This window comes from Stenella coeruleoalba (assembly GCF_951394435.1).
Source record: "Stenella coeruleoalba genome assembly, chromosome: 6".
In the NCBI taxonomy this organism is placed as follows: Eukaryota; Metazoa; Chordata; class Mammalia; order Artiodactyla; family Delphinidae; genus Stenella; species Stenella coeruleoalba.
The window spans coordinates 35,111,817-35,135,985 of record NC_137151.1 but is presented as its reverse complement, the minus strand read 5'-3'; the positions used below and the strand labels follow the sequence as shown (position 1 = coordinate 35,135,985).

The 24,169-nt window shown below is 35.1% G+C and overlaps 1 protein-coding gene across 1 annotated transcript in view; it reads left to right on the top strand.

Annotated features, from left to right (window-relative positions):
• Window positions 1–21,427, top strand: part of DARS1 (aspartyl-tRNA synthetase 1) — a 67,295-nt gene extending 45,868 nt beyond the window's left edge. The window contains exons 10-16 of the mRNA XM_079925346.1: window positions 1,092–1,239; window positions 13,912–14,058; window positions 15,600–15,642; window positions 17,026–17,106; window positions 18,509–18,620; window positions 18,809–18,880; window positions 20,797–21,427. Of these exons, the coding sequence (XP_079781472.1) occupies window positions 1,092–1,239; window positions 13,912–14,058; window positions 15,600–15,642; window positions 17,026–17,106; window positions 18,509–18,620; window positions 18,809–18,880; window positions 20,797–20,888 (695 nt within the window). The 3' untranslated portion in view covers window positions 20,889–21,427. The remainder of the gene's footprint in view (window positions 1–1,091; window positions 1,240–13,911; window positions 14,059–15,599; window positions 15,643–17,025; window positions 17,107–18,508; window positions 18,621–18,808; window positions 18,881–20,796) is intronic.
• Window positions 21,428–24,169: the final 2,742 nt, after the last annotated feature.

Sequence of the window (24,169 nt, the reverse complement as noted above, 5' to 3'; positions counted from 1 at the left end):
ATGTGCACATGAATCACCTGGGGACCTTGTTAAAATGCAGATTCTGACCAGTAGGTCTGTGGTGAGGTTTGAGATTCTGCATTTCTCACAAGCTTCCAGGTACTGCTGATGCTGCTGATTTGCAGAGAGACCATGCTTTGAGTGACAAGGGAATAAACATTGTCCCTGCTTCCAAGACAGAATGAGACATGCATACATAGAGCACTCACAGGGAGTAATCAAGTGATTTTCACAGCAAAAAATCAGATTGTGCTGTACAATCAGCAGATTGGCGTTAATTATATAGTGTAGATAGTGTAAAAAAAGGGAGAAGATGGAATTTGCTAGAGTCACCATAAAAGAGAATTCATACTGAAGTAGGTTCTAAGGACTGAGTGGGAGATATAGACAATGGAGATGACATTCTAGTCAGAGGAAGCAGGATGAGTAAAGTGCATGGGAGAAAATAAAAATAAGACTAGTTAATATTAAGAAATGGGAAATACAGGGTAGGACTAAATTATGAAAGCATAAAGGTTTTAGACATTTTGTCATTTTATGTCTTATTACAGTAGTCATTTGGGAACCATTTGTTAAGTTACTGAGGAAGGATGTGTTATAGGAATATCAGTCTTGCAGTGGTATGAAAAATGGAGCAGAGCTAGAGTCAGGAAGACTGGAAAGGAGGAAAGTGCAGTGAGGATAATAAGAACTGGACTGAGGTAATGGCTAGAGTGTGTATAATGTTACTTCATTTGCACAGATTTCATTTAGCTTGAGTCCAGTTTTAATAACATTGAGAACTCACTATATTGAATCTATTTTAATTATTGAGAAGGCACTTCAGGACCTTGCATTCCCTTGGGATTTTCACTAACCTCATTTATTAATTTACATTTGTTACAGCTTTTACGTGACTGTAGGAATTTGTAATGATCTTGCCGTCCATGAGAATGCTGAAACAGATGTCTTATCAAAGATTTTTCCAACCCTATAATGATAATGAAAATAGTGCCATTGGAGTACTAGTAAATAGGATTTGATATTTGAATCCCAATTTCTCCAAAATTTTAAACAACATGTACTATGCATTTCTTTTATTAATGTTACAGTATTCAGAGCTGAAGACTCTAATACCCACAGACATCTAACTGAATTTGTTGGCTTGGATATTGAAATGGCTTTTAATTACCATTACCATGAAGTTGTGGAAGAAATTGCTGACACTTTAGTACAAATATTCAAAGGACTTCAAGAAAGGTAAAAAATATATATTTTATAACCTTAGATGGGTATAATTTTCAAATTAGTTTAAGTTCTTCAAAATAAAGCAATTCTGAAATATGTAAACTAAGTTTTTATTGGGAACAGGAAAAAAAAGACTTGCCAGTTGGTTGATCAGTTGATTAGTGGAAAAATCCACACTCGAAATAGTAACTTCTGAATCCTAGCCAATTGGGACTACAGCTAGTTAACCTAATCTTCGTGGAGAAGTTTACCAGATCGTGAATTGCCTAACTATATTTGTTTTTTCCTCTATATTGACATCCTGAATTTCTCAGAAATAGAGCATATGTTACTTTTATAGCAGTTTATTATTTGGGAGGTAGTGTGGGGTTCAGAGCTTGGATTCAGCTAGATCCAGGTTGTGGGATCAAATCCCAACTCTGCTATTATCTGTGTGGGCATTGTGCAAGTTAACTCTGTGCCTCAGTTTCCTCTGCTGTTTTAAGTGACGATAATATTACTACTTAACTCAGAGGCCAAGAGTCCCTTTAGTCTTTCAGTTTCTGATCTTTACTGAATCTGTGTAAATTAAGCCTGTGTCAGGAATGTTAATTCTTAGATCAATTAATATTTACAATGAGTGCTCAGTAGAGATTAGAAACTAGTATACTGAAGGGACTTTCAGCTTATTTGGGCCTGGTGAATTGACATATTTATAGAAAATTATTAGGCATGTTCTGGGTGTTCAGAAAATTGAATTGTGTAAAATGTTCACTTCAGGTACACCCTCTAAACTGGCAGAATAGTTTCTCGCTCAAAAGGACATTGAAAGTTGTTTACTTGTGATGTTTACAATAGAGAAAATAAGAAAAGAAGATGGAAAGCAAGTTAACTGGGATCAAGAGAGTCTTTTCTTTTTTTTTTTCTTTTTGCCATACTTGTGACAGTACTGCCAGTATTAAGTTGGATATAACAGATTTATCTAGCACTTTGATAGCTGACAAAGGACTATATTTGAAATTTCTATTTGAAGGCCATTGATTTAACTATTAGTTGATGTATTTGGATATGCTTCATTAATACTTAAAGAGTTCAAAAATATTTTGAAACTTTTTTACACCATTGCAAGTCTAATGAGTAATTTCAAGAACATAGAAATTAATCATTGATCTTATAAAAATACTGTAGCATAGCACCAGTATTTTCCAGGCATTCTATTCATTGCGTTGTACCTTTGATGAATAGTTAATTGTAGACAGCCTTTTTTTTTCCCTAATGACATTTATTGTTTTCTTCCTGATTTTGTTAATACAAGCAATACATATTTATTGCAGACAGCTAGAAATAAAGGCATAAAGTAAAGATTAACAGTCACCCATAATCCCACCCCCCAGAGATAACCAGCATTAACATTTTGATGCATTTTTAAAAATTGAGGTGTAATTGACCTACATCACTGTGTTAGTTCCAGTGCACAACACAGTGATTCCATATTTCTGTACATTACAAAATGATCACCATGATATGTCTAGTTACTATCTGTCACCATACAAAGCTTTTACAATATAATTGACTATATTCCTCATGCTGTAGATTTTATCCCCATGACTTTTTTTTTGGAACTGGAAGTTTATTCTTCTTAATCCCCCTTACGTATTCCAGTCATCCCCCAAACCCCCTTCTTCCACTGTGGTCTGCTAGTTCTCTGTGGTGTCTGTTTCTGTTTTGTTATGTTTCTTAATTTCTTTTGTTTTTTAGATTCCCCTTATAAATGAAATCATATGGTATTTGTCTTTGTCTGACTTACTTCGTTTAGCATAATACCCTCTAGATTCATCCATGTTGTCACAGATGACAAGATTTCCTTCCTTTTATGGCTAAGTAATATCCCACTGTGTATATATACACTACATCTTCTTTATTCATCTGTCAGTGGACACTTAGGTTGCTTCCATATCTTGGCTATTGTAATCATAATGCTGGAGTAAACATAGGGGTGTATATATATTTTTGAATTGGTGTTTTTATTTCTTCAGAAAAATATCCAGAATTGGAACTGCTGGATCGTACCTATTTCTGATTTTTTGAGTAACCTCTGTACTGTTCTCTATAATGGCTGTATCAATTTACATTCCTACCAACAGTACACAAGGGTTCCCTTTCCTCGACATTCTCACCAAAACTTATTATTTGTTGTCTTTTTGATAATAGTCATTCTGACAGGTGTGAGGTGATATCTCGTTGTGGTTTCGATTTGTATTTCCCTGATGATTAGCAACATTGAGCATCTTTTCATGTGTCTGTTGCCCATCTGTGTGTCTTCTTTGGAAAAATGTCTACTCAGATACTCTGCCCATGTTTAAATTGGGTTTTTTGGTTTTTGATGTTGAGTTGTATGAGTAATTTGTATATTTTGGATATCAACCCCTTATCAGATATATCATTTGCAAATATCTTCTCCCATTCAGTGGGCAGCATTTCCATTTTGTTAATAGTTTCCTTCACTGTGCAAAAGCTTTTTAGTTTTATGTAGTCCCATTTGTTTATTTTTGCTTTTGTTTCCCTTGCCTGAGGAGACAGATCCAAAAAAATATTGCTAAGGCCAATGTCATTGAACGTACTGCCTATGTTTTCTTCTAGGACTTTTATGGCTTCAGGTCTTACATTTAGGTCTTCAATGCATTTTGAGTTTATTTTTGTATATGGTGTGAGAAAGTCCAGTTTAATTCTTTGACAAGTAGGTATCCAGTTTTCCCACCACAATTTATTGAAGAGGCTGTCTTTTCCCCATTGTATATGCTTGCCTCCTTTGTTGTAGATTAATTGACCATATAAGTGTGGGTTAATTTCTGAGCTCTCTGTTGTCTTCCATTGGTCTGTCTGTTTTTGTACCAGTACCATACTGTTTTGATGATGGTAGCTTTGTAGTATAGTTTGAGTCAGGAAGCATGATACCTCCAGCTTTGTTCTTCATTCAAGGTTGTTTTGGCTGTTCAGGTCTTTTCAGTTTCCATGCAACTTTTAGAGTTATTTGTTCTAGTTCTGTGGAAAAAATGCCACTTTTATTTTGCTAGGGATTGCATTGAATCTGTAGATTGCCTAGAGTAGTATGGTCATTTTAACAATATCAATTCCTCCAATCCATGAACATGGTATATATTTCCATTTGTTTGTATCATCTTCACTTTCTCTCATCAGCGTCTTATAATGTTCTGAGTACAGGTCTTTTACCTCCTTGGTTAGATTTATTCCTAGATATTTTAATCTTTGTAATGCAATTGTAAATGGGATTGTTTTCTTAAGTCCTCTTTCTGATAGTTAAATATTATTGTATAGAAACACAACAGATTTCTGTATATTAATTTTGTACCTTGCAACTTTACTGAATTCATTGGTGAGTTCTAATAGTTTTCTGGAGGCGTCTTTAGGATTTTCTATGTACAGTATCATGTCATCTGAACCGGTGACAGTTTTACTTCTGTCTTTCCAATTTGGATTCCTTTTATACCTTTTTCTTGTCTGATTGCTGTGGCTAGGACTTCCAATTCTGTGTTGAATTAAAGTGGCGAGAGTGGGCACCTTTATCTTGTTCCTGATCTTGGAGAAAATACTTTTAGCTTTTCACCATTGAATATGATATTAGCTTTGGGCTTGTCATTATGGCCTTATGTTGAGGTATGTTCCCTCTGTACACACTTTGTTGAGAGTTTTTATCATAAATGGATATTGAATTTTGTCAGAAGCTTTTCTGTATCTGTTGAGATGATAATATGATTTTTATTCCTCAATTTGTTGGTGTGGTGTATCACATTGATTGATTTGTGGATGTTGAACCGTCTTTGCATTCCTGGGATAAATCCCACTTGATCGTGATGTATGATCCTTTTCATGTATTGTTGGCTTCAGTTTGCTAGTTTTTAAGGATTTTTGCATCTATGTTTATCAGGGATATGGGCGTATGATTTTCTTTTTTTGTCTGGTTTTGGTGTCAGTGTGATGCTTGTCTTATATAATGAGTTCGGAAGTGTTTCTTCCTCTGGAATTTTTTATGAATAGGTTGAGAAATATATGTGTTAATTCTTCTTTAAATGTTTGATAGAATTCACCTGTGAAGCCATCTGGTCTTGGACTTTTGTTTGTTGGGAGTTTTTTTTATTACTGATTCAATATCATCATAGTCAGTTGGTCCATTCATGTTTTATGTTTCTTCCTGATTCAGTCTTGGGAGATTTTATAGGAGATTTTATAGGATCTCTAGGAGTTTGTCCATTTCTTCTAGGTTGTTCATTTTATTGGCATATAGCTATTCATAGTAATCTCTTACGATCCTTTGTATTTCTGTGGTGTCGATTGTAACTTCTTTTTCATTTCTGATGATATTGATTTGGGTTCTCTTTTTTTCTTGATGAGTCTGGCTAAAGTTTTAGCAATTTTATCTTTTCAAAGAACCGTCTCTTAATTTCATTGATCTTTCCTTTTTTTTTTAAGTCTCTAATTCATTTATTTTTCACTCTGATCATTATTACTTTTTTCCATATAGTAACCTTGGGTTTTGCTTGTTTCTAATTTCTTCATGTGTAAGTTTAGCTTGTTTGAGATTTTTCTTATTTCCTGAGGTAGGCTTGTATCGCTATAAACTTCCCTCTTAGAACTACTTTGGCTGCATTCTGTAGATTTTGGATTGATGTGTTTTCATTTTCATTTGTCTCCAGGTATTTTTTTATTTCCTCTTTCATATCTTCTGTAACCCATTGGTTGTTGAGAACCATATTGTTTAGCCTTTATGTATTAGTGGGTTTTGCAGGTTTTTTTCTTGTAGTTGATTTCTAGTCTCATTGCATGTGATCGGAAAAAATGCTTGATAGGAATTTAATCTTAAATTTACTGAGACTTGTTTTGTGGCCTACCATGTGATCTATCCTGGAGAATGTTCCATGTGTACTTGAAAATAATGTGCATTCTGCTACTTTTGGATGGAATGTTCTATATATATATACATCTGTTATCAAGTCCATTTGGTCTAATGTGTCATTTTAAAGCCAGTGTTTCCTTACTGATTTTCTGTCTGGGTGATCTGTCTAGTGATGTAAGTGGGGTGTTAAAGTCCCCTACTGTTTTGTGTTATTGTCAATTTCTCCCTCATGTTTGTTAATACTTGCTTTATGTATTTAGGTGCTCCTATGTTGGATGCATATATATTTATAATTGTTAGATCTTCTTGTTGGATTGATCCCTTTATCATTATGTAATATCCTTCTCATTTCCATTTGCATGGAATATTTTTTCCATCCCCTCACTTTCAGTCTGAGTGTATCTTTAGATGTGAAGTGAGTCTTGGAAGCAGCATATTTGTGGGTCTTGTTTTTTTATCCACTCAGCCACTCTGTGTCTTTCGATTGGAGCATTTAGTCCATTTACATTCAAAGTAATTATTGATAGGTATGTTCTTACTGCCTTTTTGTGACTTGCTTTCAGGTTGTTTTTGTATTTCTATTTTGTTCTTTCTTCTTTTTGCTTTCTTCTTCCCTGTGATTTGATGACTATCTTTAGTGTTAATATGAATTCCTTTCTCTTTTGTGTGTGTGTATCTGTTATAGATTTTTGGCTTATCGTTACCATGAGGTTTATATATAGCAACCTATGTACATACATTATTATTTTAAGTTGATGATCTCTCAAGTTCAAATGCATTTCAACAACCCTGTGTTTTTACTCTCCTCCCCCACATTTAATGTTTTTGACATATTTTATGTCTTTATTTTGTGTATTTCTTAACTACTTATTGTGGATATAGATGATTTTACTACTTTTGTCTTTTAACCTTCCTGCTAGCCTTATATGTGGTTGATCTACTACCTCTACCATATATTTGCCTTTACCAATGAGAATTTTTCTTTGTAATTTTCCTATTTCTAGTTGTGGCCTTTTGATTGTTTGTTTTTGGCTGCTCTGCGCAGCTTGCAGTACCTTACTTCCGTGACCAGGGATTGAACCCGGGCCCCCACAGTGGAAGTGTGGAGTCTTAACCATTGGACCGCCAGAGAATTCCCTAGTTGTGGCCTTTCTTTCCCCATTTGAGAAGTCCCTTTAACATTTCTTACAAAGCCAGTTTTGTGGTGCTGAACTCTTAGCTTTTGCTTGTCTGTAAAACACTTTATCTTTCCTTTAAATTTGAATGATAGCCTCCCTTGCCAGATAGAGTATTCTTGATTGTAGGTTTATTAACTTCAATTACTTTAAATATATGGTTCCATTCCCTTCTGGCCTACAAAGTTTCTGCTGAAAAGTCAGCTGACAGTTTTATAGGAGTTCCTTTGTATGTATCTAGTTACTTTTCCCTTGATGCTTTTAATATTCTCTATCTTTAATTTTTGCCTAATTACACTGTGACTTGGTGTGGACCTCTTTGGGTTGATCTTATTTGGGACTCTCTGTACTTCGTGGACCTGGATATCTGTTTCCTTTCCAAGGTTACGGAAGTTTTCTGCTATTGTGTTTTCAAATGCATTCTCTGCCACTTTTTTCTCCTTCTGGGACCCCTATAATGTGAATGTTAGTCTGCTTGATGTTGTCCCAGAGGTCACTTAAACTGTCCTCATTTTTTTTTAATTCTTTCTTTTTTTCTGTTCAACTTGAGTGGTTTAGACTACTTTGTCTTCCAGTTCACTAAATTGTTCCTCTGTATCAACTAATCTACTGTTGATTCCTTCTAGTGTATTTATTTGTTACTATATTCTTCATCTCTGTTTGGTTCTTCTTTATATTTAATAACTGTTAAACTTCTCATTGTGTTTATCCATTCTTCTCTCAAGTGAATTGAGCATCTTTATGACCATTACCTTGATTTTTTTTTTTTTTTTTGGTCACGCTGCATGGCTTATGAGATCTTAGCTCCCCAACCAGGGATTGAACCCAGGCCCCTGCAGTCAAAGCACCAAGTCCTAACCATTGGACCACCACCAGGGAATTCCCTACCTTGAACTCTTTATTGGGTAAATTGCTTATCTCCACTTCACTTAGCTCTTCTTCTGGGGTTTTATCTTGTTCCTTTGTTTTGAAAATATTCCAGTGTCACCTTATTTTGCTTGATTCTCTGTTTTTATTTCTATGTATTAGGTAGGTCGATTATGTTTCCTGATCTTGGAGAAGTGGCCCTATGTAGGAGACATCGTATAGGGCCCAGCAACACACTCACCTCTGTTCACCAGAGCAATACGCTCTAGGGGGTGCCTGCGGTATGAGCTGTGTAGGCCCTTCTGTTATGGCAGGGCTGACTTCTGTGGGCATGCTGGTAGGCTTGGCTGGCCCCCAGCCCAGTTGGTTGCCAAGCGCTACCTAGTGCAGAGCCTGCTGGTTACTGGTGGGCAGCACAGGTCCCAGGACTGGTGCTGGCCCACTATTTGGCAGGGCCCAATCCTGGGCCCTCTTGTGGGCAGGGCCAGATCCTAGGGTGGCTGGGGGCTTGGGAGGAAAGGGGTCTACAGCTACTACTGGCCTGCTGGTAGATGGGGCTTTATCCTTGTGTGGTTGGCTGCTTGGCCTGGGGCTTCCCAGGACTAGTGCTGACTGGCTGGTGGCCGGGCCTGGTCCATGTGCTAACAGGCTAGAGGGAGGATTCCAAAATGGCGCTTGCCAGCACCAGTGTCCTCACGATAGAATGAGCTCCCAAAAAAGGCTGCTGCTAACATCTGTGTCCCCAGGGTGAGTCCCAGTTGCCTTCTGCTTGTTTAGGAGGCTCTCCAAGATCAGCAAGTGGGTCTGACCCTGTCTCCTTTCAGATTACCACGTCTGCCCCAGGTCTCAGAGCATGTGAGATTTTACATGCACCCTTTAAGTGGATTTTCTGTTTCCCGTGGGGGCTTCAGTTCTCCCAAATGCAAGCCCCACTGGCCTTCAAAGCCAGACATTCTAGCGGGCTTGTCTTCCTGGTGCAGGATCCCCAGCCTGGGGAACCCGATATAGGACTCAGACCTCTCACTCCTTGGGGGGAATTTCTGCAGTTGTGATTATCCTCCTATTTGTTGGTTGCCTACGTTGGGGGTATGGTTGTGGACTATGCCACATCTCTGCCCTTCCTACCCGTCTCTTTGTGGTTCCTTCTTTATATCTTTGGTTGTAGAAGATCTCTTCTGCTAGTCTTCTGGTTGTTCTCATCAGTAGTCGCTCTGTAAATAGTTATTTTGGTGTGCCCATGGGAGGAGGTGAATTCAAGGTCTTCCTACTCTACGGTCTTGGCCAGTCCTCCCAGCCTTTTCTTTTAACCTTTGTTCTCTGAAACATTTCAATAGAGTTTATTTTAAGCAACTTTTCATTCAGATAGTCAACAGAACGACAGATGTTTCCCTATAAAACAAAATATCTTTTGAAACTATAATGAAGGAATAGAGCTTTTCTCATTTTCTTTTTACATTTATAATTCAAGGAGGTTTGTGAAACTCATTTATTTTAGGTATTGACATCTTCGCTACTTAATATTGGAATATGAAATTTCCACTTTGGTTTTTGTAACAACAGACCAAGCATGAATTGGGCCCTTGGGATTAAAATCAAATCTCTACTTACAAATTAGAGATTCAGACACCATTATCACTGGGCTTTCTCAGTAGACTTAACATGGCAACTTGGAAATAAAAGTCTTCTTTCTGTCTTCTATATAGCATTTAGGAATTTTAAGTTTCTATGTCAGTTGTAAACTGGGTTATCTGGCTTTTGTCCTATCCCTCTCCTGTTTATCGTTAGTACTTATCTCTCACAGAAGAATATACAAATGTATTTTAACACATCGTTGACTCGGGGATTGTTGCAGAAACCAACGCCTGTGGCCAGCGATTTGTTATGTAAGTGAATATTGAAACACCCACGTTTGAGTAAATATCAACTTTTTTTGCACTTAATGTATTTTTTTAATAAATTTATTTATTTATTTGTTTATTTTTGGCTGAGTTGGGTCTTTGTTGCTGCACGCGGGCTTCCTCTAGTTGCAGCAAGCGGGGGCTACTCCTCGTTGTGGTGCACAGGCTTCTCACTGCAGTGGCTTCTCTTGTTGCGGAACGTAGGCTCTAGGCGTGTGGGCTTCAGTAGCTGTGGCTTGCAGGCTCAGTAGTTGTGGCACACGGGCTTAGTTGCTCCACAGCGTGTGGGATCTTCCCGGACCAGGGTTCAAACCCGTGTCCCCTGCATTGGCAGGCAGATTGTTAACCACTCTACCACCAGGGAAGCCCTGCACTTAGTGTATTTATTTGAAACTTTGTACATGTCTTACTAAAGCATTCTAATATTTCATTAGAGTGTGATAGGCAGTATAGCAGTCAACTCTGTGCAGGGGAACAGAACATCTATTACAAATATACTGTGTTTCACTGCGCTTTCCCCTGGAAGAGCAGTCTCTACACTTTCTGGCGGCATTTTTTTTTTTAGTCCTGTGGGTATTATTTCCTCTAGAATATGTGCTTTTACCTGATAGTCAACAAGGTGGATCTTTGTGGGGGGCTCTTTTAGAAATGCCACAGAAAGACCAGGTACAGGACTACCACTATATTCACCAGAATGGTCACTTACCCATTCTCTAGCTACTGCTAACAAAAATTGCTTGTAAGTCATTTTATTCTGTGCATTAATGCTACAGTTAATTTTAAATGCATTGAATAAACCACAATTACTCAAATAGAAACCCACTTTCTTATACCATTTTTGAGTTTTCCAGAGGATATTGAAGTTTGCCAGATACTGACCAGATTGATCAACTCCTTTAATATATTTATTATGCTCTAATATTCAGGTGGGCTTAGTTATCTAATGGCCAGTCCTCCTGTCTTCCTTTCCTGTAGATGCTGTGTAGGCATCATGAATAGTTGTCACTGTGTGGACTAGCCTCTTGTCTTTCCGTAAGAAGAATCACTTCTCCCGTCCGTAAGAATGTCATTTCTCCCCCTGTAGATTTTTAGATTTCTCCTTTAATTGGTGTGGTAGACCACGATTCTCTCTTATAATCCCACAAACTCTGGTTTTATTTTTCAACAATATTTCAGATGTGGACACACTGTTTTAATAATTGTCTTGGTAAACATGGTGCCATGAACCAAGGTGATTGTAGGACCGATAATAGTTTCTTGCAGTTTCTTTCCTTCACCCATGTAAATCCAAGGTTGCATATATATCCAGTTTCACTTTTGCTAACCATCCTGACCAAAGTTCCATATTTTGTTAAGTTTTCCGTGATGATAGGTTTTGAATCTGAGTCGTCCTATCCACTTTATCATTGCCTCCTCAAGTGATAGCTCTTGTTTGGGTATATAGATCAATTGAAATTTTGGTAGAAAATAATCCAAAAAAGTTTTAACTTTTGAAATTCTGTCTGCAGGAAGTAGAGTTTCTGAGTTATTGTTAAAGTGAAGAAATGTCATTATTTGTTCAAACCTTCTTCTTGTCATAATCTTTGGAAAGATAGGTGTTTCAAGTAAGGGATCAGTCGACCAATATTCTTTCCAGTGTGACTTTTTTATTTGTCCCATCAAAATTATTAACCCAAGAAACTTCATCATGTCACTATTGGTTACATCTGTCCATTTTAAAGCCTTATCATATGTTTTATATGATTTTTCATTCTGTGTACGATACAAGTTTGTTTGAGAAGCAACCAGCTTGAAAAAATTGTTACCAAAAATTAATTCTGTTATTTCACTAACACTTTGTGTGTTGTTACATTAATAGTTACATCTAACACATCTGTAAAATGTTATAATTTTCATGAAATGTTGTCTTCAATCCACTCTTCTGTAGAAGCAAAGGAGCATTCTCTAGCACCTTGAGTTTCATTTTCACTTTCCTTATTAGGATCAATCACTAAGGTTTTTTGTCTTTTTGTTGGTCTGATATTCACGTCGTCTAAATCAGAACTACATTCTGAAGAACTGTCGTCTTCTGAGACACTAGTATATATGTCGCTCGGACAGTCAGAAAAAGTATCTGTATAAAATTCACTGAAAAATTCTTCTTCACTCAAAATTTTGTGATGTATCATTTTTGAAAATTTTATGGTAATAAACTTGCATTTATAATATACACAAGGTTGGAACAAAAACCTAATGGAGCAAAATGTGAATGATAATGACAATCATAAGCTGTCCTTGATCAATTTTAAGCTCTAACAACTTCGCACGGTGATGTTAATTGTATCACTCTCTAAAAACATATTGATACGTCTCTGGTCAATGACATATGGGTAACAAAAGATGTATTAATACATCTCCGGTCAATAATGTGTTAAAATATTGATATTCATATTTTTGTATTACCATTGATTAACATGAATAGGGGTTAATATCCAAAGCAAAGCAATTTAAAAATTAATTATTGGGGTCATCTTAACCCTACTTACATCAAGATTTGAATAAATCAATGGCTAAAGTTTATTACTTCCATTAAAATTTTAAGACTAATCAGGAAGTAGTAGTGTTTTTATTTCTACTGTTTTCATAGAATGTAAACATACTTTTTTCAATTCTGTTAATCATGGAAAATTCTAGATCTCTTACAAAAGTAGAGAGACTAGCCTAATGAAACCCCATATACTCATCACCCAATTCAACCATTGTCAGTCCGTGGCCAATTTTGTTTTACCCATTTCCCCCCTGCCCTCTTATTTTGAAGCAAACCTCAGCTATCATTTCATCCATAAATACTTTAGTAAAAATATACCTTTTCAATCTTAGCATCTTCCACAGCAGCAGTTTAGTGCAGTAAACATTTGTCTTGTGCCTCTTGTTTAGAAGGTAGACAATAAACATACTATAGTGATTATTAAAATGAGAAAGAAATAGGCACTCTCCTAAACAAACTTATGGTATAGTGGGAATGGGGGAAGATAAGTGTTCATTAATTTGGTCTTCCTTGATGATAACAAGTGTTATTAAAGTATTAAAAAGTCAGATTTTTTAATGCCTCATAAAATGGGTATTTTATGTTTCTAACAATGTGAGCTGATATGAATTATAAAAGTTTTTTATCCTTTAATGCCACTGTGATGACAAATGAGATTGAGAAATGGTGCTAAATATTTTTTAAGTATTTAAATTTCCTTATTTAACTTAATTTCTTGATAACAGTTTTTTTCTGGTACATACACTGTTTCAAAGCATGATTTTATGTGACATGAACAGATATTCAATACCTATCAGATATTTTTTCTTAGCTGCTGTTTCTACTACTGAAGAGCCTAAAAGTCCCTGAGGCAATTTCTATACTGAGGCTGATTTTACATGAAAGAGCTTTGCTCTAAAAGCATTTCCTTGTGAGCTGTCTCTGAATTCAAAATTGTTATCAGTGGAACCGTGGAACTAATAGTATATAGGCTCTTGGGTCCATGTCACCTGCCCGCTTGAGTATAGGCTCCCGGGACAGCTAGGAGATCTGTGGCAATGAGCAGGTTCAGCTGGAAAGGGCATGTTTCTACCCCAGAACCTGTTCAAGTTGTCCTTTCCTTATCACTGCACATATAATAACTCCCATGAAATGTTAAAAATGTTGCTTCTTTGTTTAAGAAAAAAATGTGTATTGAGTGTGTGGAAGAAGAAAAGCTGTATGTTCCTTATTTCACCAGTATTGGTTAAAAAATTTTTTTACATTTATGTATTGCCACAGTGACCTCATGTGGGGAAAACATTTATTTCACACATTTTTATTAACTCTTAATCATTGTACAAATAGGTTTCAAACTGAAATTCAGACGGTGAATAAACAGTTCCCATGTGAGCCATTCAAATTTTTGGAGCCAACTTTAAGACTGGAGTATTGTGAAGCATTAGCTATGCTTAGGGAAGCTGGAATTGAAATGGGAGATGAAGAAGATCTAAGGTTTGTTTGTCTTTGTGATTTTTAAAACTTTAGTAATTAGATTTAAGATACAAAAGAATAAATATATTGATGAATGATGGTTTTTTCACCCAGTTGATAAACTTCAGTTTTTATTAATTTTGGTATATAGTATCATGCTTGTTTTGTTCAATGTGTGATCTGAAATAAAATGTTATGTTTAGGGCTTCCTTGGTGGCGCAGTGGTTGAGAGTCCACCTGCCGATGCAGGGGACACGGGTTCGTGCCCCAGTCCGGGAAGATCCCACATGCCGTGGAGCAGCTGGGCCTGTGAGCCATGGCCACTGAGCCTGCGCGTCCGCAGCCTGTGCTCCGCAATGGGAGAGGCCACAACAGTGAGAGGCCCGCGTACAGCAAAAAAAAAAAAAAAAAAAAATGTTATGTTTAATGTGGTTTGCCTAAGCTTCAGTATTTTTGTTTATAAACACCATTTTTGTGCATTTTTCCCCCTGCTTCATATTTGTAATGCTTTAAAGAAAATATAGGGCCTTTCGCCTGTGATTTTATCATCTAATATGTGAACTCTCTTTTTAAATCAGTGGTGTTAGAGGGTATAGACAACAGCCTAAATCTGTCCCCATACAGGATTAGCGTGTGAAACTTTTAAAGATCTCTAAAAGTTATACAAGTCACTGATCTTTGATATAACTGTATTATATTATCTAAATTCAGATCAAACAATTTATAATTTTGAAATTAATTATATAGTTTAATAAAGATTAGAGATTTCTGTCTACTTATCTTTTATTCAAGGGTTCTTAAGTTAAAATATTTAAGCCAACACAATAATTCATATCAATATAGGAAGGGAGGGTTTTTTTTTTTAGGGTTTTTTTAAAAACATATTTCGCCCAAAACCCTTCATTTACCTTTATTTGTTTAACAAATATATAAGTGTTTGTGTGTACACATATGTATATATATTGTTTTAATCATCCTGTACATTGCTAGATGACATTTTAAGGAAAACCATAAATCCTATAATTACTTTAAGTTGGATAATATTTTTGTAAGTATTTTGGAAATTTTACTTAAATAGGATAGAACTTAAAGTAGCAAAGTCCTGGCTATAGAAATGTAATTGGTTTATATATATACACTGTTACATTTTACTTGGAAGTACTGATTTTTGTTTTGTAAATCTTTGATAAAGAGTAAAAAAGGAGAGACCATTTTGGAGTAGAACCATTTAATGGCAAGAGAAGCCTATGTTGGTATGGTAAACTTTCATTATCTGTAATTGTAGGAAACTACTTCATCCATGCTATTTGTGAATCAGTGAATTGCTAAATTCTATTTATTTAAATATTATTGAGCAGCACCTACTAACTGTACCAGGTGCACTCATAACTGGTTTCCAGTAGTAGTTGCCTTTTTAAAAAGGAGCAGAATAGACAACTATGTATTTTGGCTAAATTTTTTATCCTTTGAGAACTTCAAATAGAAGAGGTTCCTTATTAACTTAAAACTCTTTTAAGTTGCTGTTTGATCTTCAGACATCTGATTTCCTGTTTCTTTTTCAGTACACCAAATGAAAAACTGTTGGGTCGTTTGGTAAAGGAAAAGGTAAGGACTCTTGTACATGCTGGATTTCTTTTTATAAATTTGAAACATACCCTGGAACTAGAGAACAGTTGCAAGGGGGCTAATCTTCCTAGAATGGTAATATTCCAGAATAAATAAAAACCAAGGGGGATAATACATTTTTTTTAATTCTTAGGAAAATAAAAAGTACTCAGACAGGCTTTGCCCAAATGGTATGATTAGCTCAGTATTTGATTTTTGTATAAGTTGTACTGAGGTACCTCTAAAGTGATGTCTAGGTCTGATTGTCAGATTAGTTAGAGAGAACCTCAAGATGATTTTAAATTATTTAGAAATGGTCTTCCCTCACTACCCTTGCTAATTCATGGGACTAGAGGGTGAATGAATTTCCTTTATGCCTCTTACATGAAAGCTACTTTCCTATCTCATTTTCTAAAATTCCAAAGAGGAGAAAAACTAAACTTAGTGTGATCTTTAAAGAAATTAAGAAAATTGTGTAATTGAATAAAAACAGTCCTTGAGCTCCTCCTGCTGGTTGCACTCAAAACTGTTCAACTGACTGGGGAACTAGCCTGTTTGTGAAACTGCATAGTACTGAGTTTATACCTTTAAAATGATGTTTCAGTAGGGCCATTTCTAATTTGTCAGCTCTGTCGACATTCTCTCTGTGCTCCAGTTTTAGGAAAAATGTTTAACATCAAAACAGTTGAAACGTGACTGGTTTCTTTTTAACTAAATGTAGGTCACATATTCTTTCTAACAAAAGTGTCATAATTTCATGTTAATGTTATTTATTTCAATTGTAGTTTTCATCTAAGAAAACTACCAAATTAGTATCTAAAATATTAGATATCTAAGTGAAAATTTAAATTACTGGGGGGAATAATCAAGGTTTTTTTAAGATGAATATAGTAAAAGACGTCAGTTTTTCCCAAAATAATTTATAGATTTAATGTAGTTTTTGTAAAACCCAATGAGATTTGGGATAATTTAACAAAAATAGTTATAAAATGCATCTGAAAAACTAAATGAGCTAGAATTGCAATGCAAAAAAATGAAAATCAAAGAAGTTTATCACAGCATAATTTTCAATGGAGGAGAAATTGTAAAGATATTACATGTCCAAAAAAAGAAAACGAAAAATGCATATTTGAACTATGATCGAATAGTCAACAACTCCTAAAAATTAAGTATATTGGAAGAATTTATAACATGGCAAAAGACTGTAGGATACAGGTGTTACTTGAAAGAAGCAGAATAGTTACTGTATATAGAGTGTAATTACAGTAATTTTGAAGAGCAAAACATGTATAAAAAAAGACAGTTAATTGAAATGGTAGCCTTCTTTTTACTTTAATTAAACTTCTTAAAAATCTGTTTTAATCATATTTATTCTTTTTATAGTATGATACAGATTTTTATATTCTTGATAAATATCCATTGGCTGTAAGACCTTTCTATACCATGCCTGACCCAAGAAATCCTGTAAGTAATTTGATTTTAAATAACCTGTTTGGGGGAAGAGGGAAAACTTTATTGTCACTGTGTCAAGTTGTACGATGGGAATAATGGTTTTCATTAGTAACTTGCAGTTTTGATGGACACGTTTTTATATGTATTGCTACTAGTTTCTGTCAGTCAGGTCAAAATGATACTGTGAAATTTGAATATTCTAGAAAATTAGTCTGCAGAACCTGTATTAAAAATAATTTTCATGTGTTTCTTTTTTTAATTTATTATTATTATTTTTGTGGGGGGCTGTGTTGGGTCTTCTTTGCTGTGTGCGGGCTTTTTCTCTAGTTGCAGCGAGCAGGGGTTACTCTTTGTGGCACTGCGTGGGCTTCTCATTGTGGTGGCTCCTCTTGTTGCGGAACATGGGCTCTAGGCGCGTGGGCTTCAGTAGTTGTGGCGCAGGTGCTCAGTAGTTGTGGCACACAGGCTTAGTTGCTCCGCGGCACGTGGGATATTCCCGGACCAGGGCTCGAACCCGTGTCCCCTGCATTGACAGGCGGATTCTTAACCACTGCGCCACCAGGGAAGTTCCTCATGTCGTTTTTAAAGATATATGAGGAAGTAACACTATATAAACAACAAATACTATTAATAGATTTGAAGACTTTACCAAATCATTTTATTATTGACCTTGAACTAAGAATTCACATTCTATCCTGGTAGTTAATCTAAATAATGTCTTGTGGCATTTCATTGTTTTTCCTCTGCACTAGTTCCCCAACTTTAGTGGGCATCAGAATCACTTGGAGGGCTTTTAAACCACAGATTCGTGGGCCCCATCACCAGACTTTCTGATTAGTTGGTCTGGGGTGGGGCTTGATAACTGGTATTTCTGATAAGGTAATACTGAAGCTACCAGTCCAGGAATCACACTTTGAGAACCATTGGTTTATTGAAAGACAAGGAAAGAAGTTAAAACCTGATAAGGAATAGTTTGAGCTATGGTGAATTGATGTTCAATTTACTTTCCTTAAAATAATGGCGTTTTAAAAGTTAAAAGGACTAACACCTGTTGATAATTTGAAGTTCCAAAAGTGATCTCAAAATCATACCACACTTAAAAAATTTCAGATGGTAAAGTGAAATAAGAATCAGCACTACTTCTTGAAAGAAGATATAATGTTCTGATTTGTTGTTGGAAGGTGTGGGAGAAGGGGAACATAAAATCTGATAGAGGCAAGGAAGAACTTATTATTCAACCGTCACTAGTTTAATCCTGTTTTAGAGAAACAAATCATGTTTATTGGAGCAGGTTCCATCATTAATTGTAGGAAAAAATGGACTTGCTCTTCATGCAACAAAGGGTGTTTTTCCACATATGTGTGATAGGGTGATAGCCACTTGAGTGGTATTTTTTTGTTTGTTTTTCCTGCAGAAACTGTCCAACTCTTATGATATGTTCATGAGAGGAGAAGAAATACTGTCAGGAGCTCAAAGAATACATGATCCTCAGCTGCTAACAGAGAGAGCCTTACATCATGGAATTGGTAAACAACTTAAATATATTGAGGAGGGCCGTGTATATTCTGAAAACAATAAATTTTAAAACCCTTTAAAGAATTTTCAGAAACAGTCATTTGTTTTAATCTTCATTGTACAGTAATTGCTTTTGCAATTTTTTAAAGCTAAATAAGATGATAAATTATGTGGGGGTTTTTTTATGTTTGTTTTTTAGATTTGGAGAAAATTAAGGCATACATTGATTCCTTCCGCTTTGGAGCCCCTCCTCATGCTGGTGGAGGCATTGGTAATATTTCTTTGTATTATGACAATATTTCCAACCCAGATTTCATTTGTCAAAGTGTTCATTCAGTTCTAACGAAATTTCTTCAGCATTAGACTCCAAAAAGTAAATTCTGTATATTGTTATTGCCTACAAATAAGTTCACAAGTGCGAAGTGTAATACAAATTTGAATTATAAGAATTTTTTAAGTGAGTTACGACTAAATGAAAATTTGATTTTGAGTATCCTCTTTTCTTTCTGTACCCATGAGTTCATTCAGGTTAGCCCAGATTAAAGCTCTCCCTCAGGTTAGTTCAGATTGCTACTAAATGTTTTTGTTGAAATGTAACATTTCATTGGCTTTTAGAACCACTTCTAGAGTATATGTAAGATGCTGCTCTGTGATTGAAAATGAGTAAATATTTAACTTACTCAACTTTTGGATGTCCGTATCAAAAACTCTTAAGTTTTCTATTGTTTGTTTTGGGGTTTTTGGTAAACAGGTAATATACTTACAAAAATTTCACATTCAAAGCATATAGAAGAGTGTACATTCACCTCCCTACAGAAAACTATTGTTTCTAGTTTCCTCTTTGCCTTTGCAAAGATAATCTTTAATATGCAAAGCTACATGCACTTTTTAAAATACATTTTTTATACAAATTATAGTATACTATATAAACCATTCAATACCTTGCATTTTTCACTTACTATATTTTGTAAGTTGTTCCTTATCAATACTTGAGCTTTTTCATTCATTTTTAATCACTACATAGAATCCATTGAAAGGGTGCATGGTAATCTTGTTAACCAGCTTCCTATTGATAGAAATGTAGGGTATTACCAGCCTTTTGTTATTACAAACAATGCTACATTGAATATATACATAGTTTAAATTTCAGTGGGAAATTTATGGCTATTTTCTCTTAGAATATTGAATGATGCGCATTTTGCATGATATTTTACAGACTTTTGTAACTATGTAAATTTTCATCGTGCTTGTGAAGAAAGACACTTGAATGGTTATCAAAATACTACCTATTTTTGTTAATTAATATTTGAGTGGAAGATGGGATATGGTGATTTCTTTTTTTTGATTAGTGTTAGGTTACTATAATACAAGGTTCAGATTTACATCTGCAGATGTTTTTGAGTAAGGAATAGAAATATAAGTATTAATTATTTTATTTATATTACTTTTAGATGTTAAATGTATTAAACTTAAAAGTTGTTGATATATAAAAGTATTCTTTGACGTTGCCTTCTTTGTGGGATGTATTAGCCTGCTACAATTCAGTGAACTAGATATATCATATTGCACACAAAAAGTTTCATTTGCTAGTTTTGCTGTGTTTCCCAGGTGATACTTGATCTTAATTCTTGTCAGTAATATAGTATTTAAGTCACATGTCAAAATCAGACTCTTCTACATTCAAAACATTTAGTACAATAATGTATTATAGAGTCTTTTATGCTAGGAACCATCATGTTTCATGTGTATTGAATTATAATAAATTTCTGGTAACTTCTGTTAAATCAAATTTCCGTGAACAAGTTTATGACTTTCATCTTACACTGATGGCCTGGACTACATAATTAAAATCTGGTCTCATTTGAAAACATAATAATAGGCTTATAAAATATTTTTTGTTTGTTTAGATCATAAATTTTGGATATTTACATAGATTTTTGTAGTTCACATTTCACGGAATCCATACAGCTTAAGAATATCTCATTTAGTCCTTCCCACATACAGCATCATGTGTTTCTGAATCAGACCCAAAATATTCCATTTTAAACTCAAAATAATAGAAGTCATTTTTCTTCCTAACAAGGAAAAGCATCTTGTTGATCAGTGATATTATTTTGGTAGTTTTCAATAGGTAAGACCCTGGGAGATTTTCAGAAAATGAATTAATGATTATTTTGTTTTCTCCAGGGTTGGAACGAGTGACTATGCTGTTTTTGGGCTTGCACAATGTTCGTCAGACCTCAATGTTTCCCCGTGACCCCAAACGACTTACTCCTTAAGGAAACTGTTGCTTTTTATTCTTTCCAGTACCTGCTATTAATCAGGCTGTACCTTAGGTACTTAAAATATGCAATAAAATAAATGTCTTATCCAAAGTGCCATAATTACTTTTGGACTAATTCAGTATAGGTTACTTTAAAAGAGAAGATTTTTATAACTTTGGACATGCTTCAGTAGGAAATGGTTGAACATTTTAATGAAAAATTCATATTGTTATGTTAAACGTTCATATATTGCATTACTACAATAAATGTTAACAGCAGTTTTAAACAGTTAATATTGTGTAAATTTTCTTTTCTATATTGCAGTGGCTACAATATTAATGTCTTACATTTTCAATATTTGGTCTTATTTTTTTAAATTCTGATGTTGAGGTAAGAATTTTAGGGGAGTATCTGAGATTTTAATGAATGTATAATTGGCATATCATGGAAAATTAGGCAGAAAATATCAATTCTTAAAAATTGTGCTCAGAAATGTAAAGCAGGTGAGAATACTGGTTAGAAAATATACAATATAATACATTGTTAAATAATCTAAACCTGAATTTCAATAAAATTTTAAAGCTAATTATAGTTGTTTCTGTGTAACTTCATGGCAATGTGATTTTATAACTGGTTCTTGGCATTTATAATTTGGGAGAAGAAAAAAAATAGACATCCCGTTTATGTAAATGATTAAAAGCAAATGAAAACTGATATATGCATAACATGTATTAATCAAGAGGTAAATTCAGATGGGTGTAAGGATACAGTTCTTAAAGCTGAAAGCTTGGGTTGCTTTAATAGTTTATTTCACATAGATTAAAAAATACTGCAGAGGGGCTTCCCTGGTGGCGCAGTGGTTGATAGTCCGCCTGCCAATGCAGGGGACACGGGTTGGTGCCCCGGTCCGGGAAGATCCCACATGCTGCGGAGCGGCTAGGCCCGTGAGCCGTGGCCGCTGAGCCTGCGTGTCCGGAGCCTGTGCTCCGCAACGGGAGAGGCCACAACAGTGAGAGGCCTGCATACCGCAAAAAAAATTTTTTTTTTTTTAAATATTGCAGAATTTTCTGTTTTTGTTTTTAACTGGTACTGGCATTTCGTGAATGTCACTAAAATGCACTCCCACTTCCCTCCCAAAATGAAATTTCTGTTTAAGAATTACAGTTAGAAACACTTTTCCTCTCGAGTTTTAAATATGTTGATGCTGATGTTAATTTTATGGTGAACCACGCATAATGGTGAGGAACAAAATAATGTAATGCAGATATTTCCTACAGGAAAAGGAAAAATAATACAGAAAAAAGTAAGAGGTTCAGAAAGGTAGAACATTACCCTTGGATCATAAATATCTGCCCATTATTTTTTTTATTTTTTAAATTTATTTATTTATTTATTTATTTATTTATGGCTGTGTTGGGTCTTTGTTTCTGTGCGAGGGCTTTCTCTAGTTGCGGCAAGCGGGGGCCACTCTTCATCGCAGTGCGCGGGCCTCTCACTATCGCGGCCTTTCTTGTTGCGGAGCACAGGCTCCAGACGTGCAGGCTCAGTAATTGTGGCTCACGGGCCTAGTTGCTCTGCGGCATGTGGGATCTTCCCAGACCAGGGCTCGAACCCATGTCCCCTGCATTGGCAGGCAGACTGTCAACCACTGTGCTACCAGGGCAGCTGCCCATTATTTTTTTAAAGTTAATTTATTTCACCATCTAGATTATGAGCTCTTTGAGAGTAGAGACTCAATTTTTATATCTTTCTTTCATAACCTACCAAAGTATCTTGAGTTTGGTAGGCACCCCAGAAGTGTTTAATACATTTAAGCTACACCAAGAATAAAATGAACTATACCTATTTTTTTCTGTATTGCATAATCCCCAAGCCCCAAAATAGTATAATAATAACAGCCCTAGAGCTATTCTTCTCAAGTTCATAGAATTATAGCTTCTTTCAAAATAAATGGTTTATAACATCTTAGAATGATGTAATCTTTGTATGTAATTTTTTTTATAAAGCATTTCAAACATGTCAACCAGATTAGAGCATGATAAAAAGGACACCCCTATACTTGCCACCAGGCTTTATCAAATCTTAACATTGTCATATTTGCTTCAGATATTTTATTTTCTTTTTTAGAGAAAAAGTAGTGGATACAGTTAAGGTTTCCCATTTACCCACCCTGATCCTATTCCTTCCTACCTAGTGTAACTACTATATCAATTCAGTGGGTTTTTTAAAACTCTTTTCCATGTTTTTATATTTTAACTAAATATTTGTTTCTATAAACATTGTCTAGTATTTTGCAGATTTATTTGATATGTGTATTCTGGGATTTTGATGGAGTTACCTTGAATTTATAAATAATTTGAAAAGACTTGGAATTTTCATCTATTCAGTCTACTAATGAGTGAACATGGTATATTCCTTCCTTTTTTGTTATTTTTTCTTTAATTGTGATGTTCTTTAATATCTTTCAAAATTACTTTTTAATTGGGAATTCCCTGGCAGTCCAGTGGTTAGGAATCCATGCTCTCACTGCCCAGGGCCCGGATTCGATCCCTGGTCAGGGAAGTAAAATCCCACAAGCTGCGCTGCACAGCCAAAAATAAATTACTTAATTAAATTAAATAAATTACTTTTTAATTTTTCGTTTATGCTAGAAAACCTTACCATTTTTTTTCTATTGGAAATGGGACCTTGTTTTTCTCTTTTTTAAATTGTTAGGCATAAGAACACTATCGGTTATCAGTTTTTATTTACTTTTTTTATGCAGCAACATTCCTGAACTCTTATTAGTGCTATAGTTTCTATTGAGTGTCTTGTATTTTCAAAGTAGACAACCAGATGTGAGGAAGGATAGCATAGTAGTAAAAAGTATGGATTCTGTGGCTATACTACTTGGATTAGGGTTAGGGTTAAGATCCTGATTTTACTGTTTACTAGCTATGTAACCTTGGGTAACTTGCTTATCCTCAACTTTCCTTATTTTCATAATCCTATCTCATGGGACTACTGTGGGAATTAAAAAGCATGAAACTCTTAGAACACCACCTGGCACATAGAATAGTGTCTGGCAAATAAAGACAGTTTTAGCTCTTCCTGTCTAATTCTTGTGTCGTATTTACTTATTGTATTAGTTAAGCCCTTCAGTAGAATGTTGAATAAAAGCAGTGATGTGGGTGTGCTTTTCTTGTTTCTGAATTTTTTTTTTTTAAGTTGAAGCTGGGATCCATGTTCTTTTATTAATTTATTTTTTTTCTTTGGCTGTGTTGGGTCTTGTTGCTGCACATGGGCTTCCTCTAGTT